General features: G+C 43.0%; 1 protein-coding gene across 2 annotated transcripts in view; it reads right to left on the reverse strand.

The window, feature by feature from the left end:
• Positions 1-173: 173 nt before the first annotated feature.
• NPL (N-acetylneuraminate pyruvate lyase) overlaps positions 174-9483 on the reverse strand; it is a 9915-nt gene continuing 605 nt past the window's right edge. The window contains exons 3-13 of one of the 2 annotated variants that reach the window (XM_057379732.1): positions 7945-8018; positions 7459-7546; positions 6273-6330; positions 6116-6191; positions 5050-5142; positions 4591-4739; positions 4356-4402; positions 3500-3584; positions 2842-2881; positions 1633-1808; positions 174-345 (exon numbers count right to left, since the gene is read on the reverse strand). In XM_057379732.1, the coding sequence (XP_057235715.1) occupies positions 1657-1808; positions 2842-2881; positions 3500-3584; positions 4356-4402; positions 4591-4739; positions 5050-5142; positions 6116-6191; positions 6273-6330; positions 7459-7546; positions 7945-8018 (862 nt within the window). In that variant the 3' untranslated portion in view covers positions 174-345; positions 1633-1656. Of the gene's footprint in view, positions 346-1028; positions 1809-2841; positions 2882-3499; positions 3585-4355; positions 4403-4590; positions 4740-5049; positions 5143-6115; positions 6192-6272; positions 6331-7458; positions 7547-7944; positions 8019-9483 lie in introns of those variants that run through there. The other variant, XM_057379731.1, reaches the window with a different exon arrangement.

Genomic DNA, 9483 nt, shown 5'->3' on the forward strand with positions numbered 1-9483 from the left:
AGGGTAGAAAAGGGAGGTAAAGTATAGATGTGGAGCAGAACAGGCTGATTGCTGGAGATTTTTGAAATGTCCAGGATTTTTTTTTTCCCAGATCCACGAAGAGAGAGTGGCCCTACCACTGAAGAATTTTGAAAGTGAAATTCTGGACACAGTCCATCACAATTCTGTTGTTGTCATCCGTGGTGCCACTGTGGCAAAACCACCCAAGTGCCCCAGTACATCCTGAATGAATCTCCCTTTCTTCCTTCGAGCCCTGCTGTGATCATTCGTTTTGTGAGAAGCAGCCAGGGCATAGGACCCCTCGTGTGTGAGCCATGGGGATCATCAGCCAGCAAGAGGTTCTGCCTGGGATGCAAAAAAATGCACCTTTTAATCTGACAGCAGGTGACTTGCTCTGTCAAGATCCCACCTGCAGAGCTGCCTCCAGCTCTGTGGCCCCCAACATCAGGACATRGAGCTGCTGGAGTGAGTCCAGAGAAGGCCTTGAAGATGCTCCAAGGGCTGGAGCCCCTTTGCTCTGGAGACAAGGCTGGGATAGCTGGGGGTGTTCTGCTTGGAGAAGAGAAGGCTCAGAGAATGCCTTAGAGCACCTTCCAGTGCCTCAAGGGGCTCCAGGAGAGCTGGAGAGGGACTGGGGATAAGGGATGGAGGGACAGGACAAGGGGGCATGGCTTCTCACTAACAGAGGGCAGGGATTGATGGGATATTGSGGAGGAATTGTTCCCTGTGAGGATGGGGAGGYCCTGGCACAGGGTGCYCAGAGAAGCTGTGGCTGTTCCTGGATCCCTGGCAGTGTCCAAGGCCAGGCTGGACATTGGGGCTTGGAGCATCMTTCCAGTGTCCCTGCCTACAACAGGGGTTGAAACAAGATCATTTTAAGGCCACTTCCATCCCAAACCATTCCACGTTTCTATGATTCTATGCCTTCTTAATCTGCTTGACAGCATTCTGCACTGCCACATGGAGGTGCACAGCTCAGTCATGGCTTTGTTTCTGACCTAACGAAAAAAATTAGAAATACCTGCTTATTAGTGATCCAAAGCTTGCTGTTACAAAAGGGATTTATTTTTTTAATTTTGGATTAAGGTGTRTAAACACAGAGGTCCGACAGAACCAGGATTTTACATGCACAGTGTYCCAGTGACTGTGACAAACARAYACCAGCCTGAGCAACCCAATGGTGTCACACTACTGTTTAAACACACGGTGTAGAGTCCTCATGAAGAGGAAAAAACACCATACAGCTGACAGGGRCTGGAGACAGATCTTCCTCCATTCTAGGCACAAGTCATCAGCCTCCTCCTCCAACTGGGAACAAACTGCAATTAGGAGATCCCAGTCCATCCTGGAATGTGCAGAGCTACAGGGGAGCAGTGTAAAATGCAGGGCCATGTGTGCYCCAGCAAAGCCAGGCCTAACAGGAAGAGGCTTGGGCATGCTGACAATTCCCTGAAAGAAATCATAGYCCATCATGTGGGGAATGTGCCATGTGACAGAGAATCCCAGAAAAGGAACCTCCAGATCAACATGGAACAGTATCACAAGTGTGGCACTTGGGCATGTGGCTTAGTGGGGGACCGGGGAGGATCAGGTTAATGGTTGGATCTGATGATCTTAGAGGTCTTTCTCAACCTTAATGATTCCATGACTCCATGCTCAGTCACCATCAGGCCACACGATGCTGTCCAGCTTGGCTTTGGCCTTGAYGATGAATTCACTGGAGGCACCAACAAGCGGAAGCCGTGGAGGTCCCATGGGAATACCAGAAACAAAAGTCATCACAGCTTTAGTCTGTGCAACACCAAAACCTGGGTGGACAAGAGCAATATCAGAGCAGTATTTTCAGTATAATGCAGCATCAATCAGGTTTCAAGCACTTCTTGGAAGCAAGAAGAGTGTAATTGAAAAAAGGCAACTGTGCTTTACAGTTTCTGTAGACAGGAAYGACACCGCTGTAAAAATTACATCTACTTACTACATTTATTCATATATAGGCATCCCCTGATGCAGACTCACACAGAGCCAAGACCTGGGAGCARCAACATCCTGTTCTCTGTCCATAGCTCATGATTCCTTACGTACCTCCGGAAATTTAGTGTTTGCCTCTGTATCTATGAGGCTAAAAAATAATGCAATTCCTCTGACTTTGAACCCAAGAAATACAACCAGGTTCTAAAGCTCAGTAAGATTCATCAGGGCTTGCATATGTACAGCAAATCCAAAGTGAACCRTTTTCTTCATTAAATGTCTGATTTAATTTAATTTAAACATTTCCTCTCTCTGTTTCCCTACACCACTCTGACGTCATTGGTTTTAATTTATTAAATTTAATTTTTATACTTGATTTTGTTTCTAGAAATCATTCCATGTTAAAATCTTTTGGCCTTGGACAGAATTTAACAAAGTTCCTCTTAAATTACAGCAAGGCAGGAGAGAGAAGTATCAAGAGCTGTTCTTCTACTTGGGCACCACCATTTCAGAAAAATTACTATAGAAATAAAGCTAGAAATGAGCTTTTGGAGATGGAAAAAAAACAAAAAAACAACCCACAGAAAGAGTCAGGATAAGAACAAGGGTAAATCACAGAGTCACAGCTTTAAATCTGTGAGATTTCACAGCAGCAGGAAGGAAGGGAGAGTGGAATCTGTCAGGGATGCTTGGTCAGCTCCCTTTGTTGAGCTCCCACCCACTACTAAGTTGGGAAACAGCAGATGCAACGTTTTTCACTGCAAAATCTTTCAGGAAGTTCTAAGACTACAGCAACACGGGACCTTGAGGAGCACAAAGTCTGCATTTTCAGACCTAATGAGGGAAGTAGTAGTGTTTACCCATTTTACTTACCCAGCTTGATGACAAAGTTGAGAAATTCCCCAGTGAGAAACTAGAAAAGACCAACAGTAGTTTATTAGCACCCTCAAATTTGAAGGTKTGAAATCATCCAAAACTACTATATTTGTATCTTATATAACTTTCGCGCAGCTTTGAGAAAAGCCCTTCGTCACCTGGCCAGTCTCTGAGAAATACTAATAGAATTCCACTGGAAAAGGAGAGGGATACAACAAATAAAAACACTGGGTACAGGTTGTATACTGATGGCTCTAAGCTACCCACAAATCTTCAAACTGCCCAAGACCCAGAGGGGTGAAGGCAGAGCCAATTTGGGACAGCTTTCTGCCCTACATCATGTAGGCTATCCCCAGAATATTCCTAGTCAAGAGGCTTGGCCACCRTGGGTTTGTTCAAGGAAAAAGCCCAGACCATTGCTCACTTGCACAGATGAGATTAGAGAGTTGAACTGAGGTAGGTCTTGGTTGAATGGTAATAAGGAGTAGTCAAAAAAGTGAGGAGGGACGAATAACAAGAAGGAAGGTTGGAGATGAAAGAATTTTTCTTTAATAAACTGCCTCAGTATGGATGACAAAACCACACGGAGAACAGGCACAGTATAGCTCAAAGAGAAAAAMTGTTACACCCAGCGGGGCGTGGGAAGATGCTGTACCTGATACTTCTGTGCCAAGGCAAGGTCTGCCTTTGCAAAGGCTTGCAACATGAGATTGGTTTGTCGGCCCAAATAGTTGTATGTACTGTCAAAAAACCAAACSAAAAATAGAACTGGTAAATGCGAAGAAGGAACTCAAAACCAGTGAAACCAAAGTAATAACCACAGGATTTTGATGTTGACATTGTCACTATTATGAGAGAAATTTGTGCAATCTCCGTGTGGTGCAATTTATTGTCAAGCATCTGAAGTATGCCAAGCTCCATGGAAGAATTAGAGAGCAGATTTCTCCTCCCAGTTCTTTCCAAATGGAACTGCTTTTTAAAATTAAAAATAAAAAGACATCATCGGGCAATAAGGCAAGTCAATCACTTAATTTCCCAGTTGCTTGCTTATTAAATGGATTGTCTAGATGTGAATGCAGATATCACACAGTAATTCATCTAATCAGTGTGGTATGAGAGACAGAGGCTAAATCTGAAATTCAACTCAGCACAGGCCTTCTCCTCATAGACTGCCCATGTGAACTAATGAATTTAACCTCTCTGGGTTTTAGTTCCTTACCCAAGGAAGATAGTGATTTCCTACTTCAAAAACTGTCACAGGGATAAAAAGTGTCACCTTAGAAACTGCAGCAATAATCACCCAAAAGAGCATAATCTGAGACCCCAGATTATATGACTGTCCCATCATTAGGACTGAGGCTAGATTATGTCTCTTTTTGCCTCTATGCACCCCTATTCTGCAAAATCCTCCATTGCTGTGGTGGAAGACAGTCAGGGAAATACTATGCAAATAGTGGTAGATAAAACAGCACAAGGTATGTGTTAAGGGAAAAAGTTCAAGCCATACTGACCTTCCAACTGCTCCATTTGCCCCTAGTGCCAGTGCACCCAACAGTTGCTAGTTTGGAGTGGGGGGAGAAAAATAAGGTTAACAAATCTACTCCATGTAATATAATCAAGGTAAAAAAGGGSTGGTGGGAGGGAGGGGCAAAACCGCCTTGCACTGAGTGTCCAGGGTTACTTCTTCCCCAAGGCTGAAGCAARAGAGTGCCTTAGAAGAAATTATTTTTAAGAGAATCCTCTTACCTCATCCACCCCATAAAGAAATTCAAACTGCCCCATTTCATTCTTGTTTATGCAYTGTGCCAGGTCCAAGAGGTCCATGTCACTGAACTTCACACCCTGGAAGGTGGGGATCTGTGCTTTTATCCCATCCAGCAACTCTTCCACACGAACTGTGCAGAACAGCAATCTCATATGAGGGAACACAGCCCTGTTCTGGGAGGGTTTCCAGCCTTGCCTCCAAGAGAAAGACTTCATATTTTACAAGTTGTTCACTTTCAGCCTAAGCCTAGTAAACCACACAACTCAAAAACAATGAGTAAGACAAGAGTTAGACTCTTTTACCAGATCAGAAAAAGTTTAGGAATGAACCAGCAACAACACACTTAAGACTAAATATAAATTAATGTGTTCAGAAACATGAATTTATAACATAACCTGCTGTCCAGAGCAAATAACTGAAGATCTGTACTCTGTACTTACTCTTCACACCCGTCAGAGAAGGAATGTGGTAGTAATAAAATGGAACCTCAGGGGCTTCAGATGCAACCTTCTGTAAGAAAGCAACCAGCTCATCTGGAAGAAAACCATCAGGTATCCCATAAGTGAAGGAGACTGTCCGTAGGGGGAGACACAACAGATTCACAGCATTGGAGCTGTGGAGAGGCCACAGCTTGTGCACYACACACAGCAAGTCATTCAAAACCCTTCACATCTCATAAAATACTGAGTGTGACATAAATCAGGGAAAGACCTAAAGAAAGGCAAAGACAGTACTGCTTTTAAAACAAACCAGTTTCAGTAGCTCACATTCATTGTCTTACATGTRTAACTCAGATACGCTCTCCCATGTGTCAGACCTGTGTGCCAAGTGGTCTCAGCAGGATCACTTGTGTGCCACAGAGGACAAGAGATCAAGTTCATGTTTGMCTCCCTGGTGTATTGCTGGGTGACGATGATGAACAGGGTTTGGGACAACTTTTTCTGCACCATTTTAGGAATGAAGGAGTTGTTATGRTTGACATTCTTCCTGAGAATCTTGTTCACTGCACCCTTCACAGATCTTAGGCAATTTTCTCATTGACACAACAAGAAGAATGACAAAAAACAAACAGTGSTGAACAAGCACTGCCATCCTACTCTCAGCGAGATTTCTGCTGACTTTTGTGCTGTTTGCTTTTGTGCAGGCTGATTGTCACTGACTCTGTCCTGGCTGTCGCTATCAGCCATTCTGGCAACTCACTCTGGCTTTTTCTGGTCCTTTCATATGAACATTTCCATTCAGAATTCATTTAGACAACTTCTAATATTTCTTTTTAAAAACCTTCACTTCATGTGGCTCTTTTATGTTATCATCAGGGTCTTAGGGACAAAATACTTGGTTTTAAGTTTTCTTTAGAAAATCTTCTTGCAGGTTTTGCTTTTCCATGACAGTTTTGCAAATGTTATCACCAGAATATTTTCCAAAGAAAGTAGATGGCTTTAATCCTTTATCTATGATTAAGGCTGGGAGGGCAGTAAAAAGATCTAAGCAATCACATCTACTCACCTTTGTTTGTGGGTTTGAAGAAGAAGGGGGCTATGACAGCAATGCCACCAGCACCTATGGCTGCTGCATGTCTTGCCTACAAAAGACAGTGGAAAGTATCTGAGGGTACAGCTGCTTCTATGTATCACTCACGGACTGAAAAACACCACATACACACCAGCTCCTGGCACTCCGGCAGACTCAATGCTCCCACATGAATGATCACGTGATCCAATCTGCACAAAAAAAACAAATGCAGAAAGTTTTGGGGAGGTTTCAGTGATGGCGAAAAACTACCAGGCTGCCAAAATGGCTCACTTCAGCCCAGGTAGCCACAGAACAGGAAAGTGAAAARTGAGTTGAGCCTGTGTTGACCTGATGAGCAGGAGGAACATGGGGAAAATGCTGACAGTGACAAGCAGCTGGTGGTGGAAGAAAGAAAACACATTTGTAAACGTGAATCATGTGTGACTTCTTGCTGTCATACTTGCAAGGGTGTCAGAAGGGATGCATCTTAGCATTTAATTAAGAAATTGAAATGAAGATGTGAGGGATTTAAGGAAAGGCTGGAAGAGTAAAGGAAATCAAAGTATATCTTTCCCTTCTAAACYTATTTCTATGCAGACCTACCAGAAGAGTTCAGCCTCACAGCAGCACCTTTGAATGCTTGTCTGCTCCTGCCAAGGRAATCCTCCATGTCCCAGGCCATCAACCCCATTGCTATCTTTCTCCTTTATATCCATAGGAGATATGGATATAAAGGCTATGGATCTGAAAGCTGTGATCCTTCACACTAGTTTATTTCTGCTCATTATCCTTCTCCCCCCAAATACCTGCTCCTCTGCACATCCTCTGACCAAGCAACCAAGAGAAAGGCAGTAGTGAGGGGTACAAGGCTATGACAGGTATAAGAAATGGAGAATAGAGCTGCAATTGGATACACAMGTGCAGATCCAGATTGAATTCTTTTTTCTGTCACTAATTTTGCACCTTTAGGGAAGCAGTTAAGCTTTTGGCTCCTGAGCTTCAGTCACACCAAATAATGAAATACACTATAAGATTCAGAAATCCTCTTTATTTTCATTTCTTCTTGAGACTAAGCAAATGGCACAGCCATTCTTTTCCAAGCCCTTCCTCATCACCCCATCCTCTGTGTATCAAAGAGAAGGACTCTCACAAGCTCTCTAAGCAGCAGAAACAGACACCAGCTAACTGGCAGTGACAAAAACATATTTCTGTGAGAAAAGAGCTGCAGAACAAAGCCCAGCAACAAAACACTAAAAAGAAAAAGCATCAGCAAACTTGGTTTTGCAAACAGACATTATTGTAACACAAGATATAGAATCCCCCTCTCAGTTACTCACTTGTCTTTTCCTTGGCACATCCATTCTTCTGCCAGCTGCTTCCTCTCCTGGATGCTAAGGGACAGGCCTTCTCCTGTTGTGCCATTCACTGTTTCAACACAACACAACACAACACAACACAACACAACACAACACAACACAACACAACACAACACACTGAGGCTGAGGTCTCACCTACACACAACCGTTCCAGTGAAGACAAGAACTGACATTTTTGAGTTGGGAAGAATCATTCAGATGAGTCTTCTCTGTCAACACAACATTATCCATTCATCTCTGGGAATTGTCACCTTATGCAGGCAACACTTACTTTATCCCCCATAGAAATGGGGTGTGGGCAAAACCAGATGCCTCAAGTGAATACAAATGGCCAGGATGATCCCATATSCACATTCCCTCCCACTACAGCTCCTGTCAGGTAAGACAACACAGGATTCCCATCCAGGCAAAAGGGTTGTAACACAGTGTCTGTCAAAAAACACTTACCAAAAACATTCTTAACGTTCTGCTCATTTACCAGATAATCCACATACTGACGAATCATCGGGAGGTTAATTTGTCTGCAAGAAAAGAAACCACAGCAACCATTAAGTCCTCACCYAAAGTTATTTTAAACTTAGTGATTAAGAAACCAAAAAACCCCATGTATTTTGAAGTCTTGCATTTGTACACACACAGATTACCCAGAAGTAAGAAACCCTCGACATCTACTTAATGCCTGAAGTAGCAGCTCAGCTCTGAATTCTCTCTTCCAGTTTCTCTTCCTCATGACAAGTAATTCACTGTTCCAAACTTTTATTGGGAATTCCTGCAGGCTCATCTGAGCAAAGAACTCCTTTTTGAGATACAAGAGAAGAGAAGGCACAATAACCTTTTAATCTTTTGAGAGAAACAGGAGTCCTCTTGAGAGCACAAAGATATTTGTGCAAGTTCTGGCAAATGGTTAAACTATGCTTATAACTGCTGGATATGGAGAGTGAAACGGCATCCGCTGGATGTGACTTTGACCTCTCATTAAAGGATGAGGAAAGCAACTGAATTCCCTGTCAAACAGGGGAAACAGAATTTTAGGGTTATCTTCTCTGCAAGACAAACTTATTTTGTTTACTAGTGTATAATATTTCACTGTTGTTTTCATTTGTCAAAAATACAGACCAACCCAATAGTCTGGAAGTCAATACTAGTGCCTTGACTGGTTTTACACATCACTCAAAATTCCACAGCTGCCTTCCCAGAACATATTTTACAAGGACCATGCAGTACAGGCAGAGGGCTCAGRTCACCCTCTAAATACCATGTTGCAATAAATTTGAATCATATTAAAAAATAAAATCAGAATTAAGTTTCTTTTAAAGCAAGAATCAAAGCAGTGGCTGSAATGGAATGAATTCCCTGACTGGGATGGAGAGATGTTTTTCATCTTCACTTAAAGTTCTCCTTTGGAGATCTGTACTATCAAATCTCCACTGCCTCTCACATACAGACCCTCACCCATCCCCACCAGAGCTCACGGCTCTCTGCTGATTCCAAACAACTCAGTCTTGCAACATCAAAACGCAGTGAGGAGGCTTCTGTTTGCCACCCCTGCTCTGAAGAAAGCTGACTTTCAAGTTTCAATTCGATGTTATTTTCCAAACTGTGCTGTCCTTGCAGTATTTTCTTCAAGTTTCGACCGATTCCGTGCATACACACACGTGACWGCATGCATGACTTAGCTAGAGTAGAGAGAAGGCTAAAAGGCCTTCASATTCTGACAATTATTTTCTAGCTCTCAAGCTCTTTTTAACTAGGACTGCGATTTTCCTTAACAAATGTGAAAACACTGCAATGCTCTACACGTGTAACTGTACTATGATTTAATCTGCACCTAGAAAGCAACAGAAAAGGAGATATAAGACCGATCCCCACTCTCCAAACCCAGACCTGGAACACTTGCTGGGCAACGGAAGCAGAGACAAGGGAATCTCACTCTGGTCCTAGTGGGACCAATTTAATTGTTCCCCCAATCCCATCAGAGATCTGATT

Source organism: Malurus melanocephalus, unplaced genomic scaffold (assembly GCF_030028575.1).
Source record: "Malurus melanocephalus ecotype Western Australia unplaced genomic scaffold, MMel_1.1 scaffold_419, whole genome shotgun sequence".
Classification (NCBI taxonomy): domain Eukaryota; kingdom Metazoa; phylum Chordata; class Aves; order Passeriformes; family Maluridae; genus Malurus; species Malurus melanocephalus.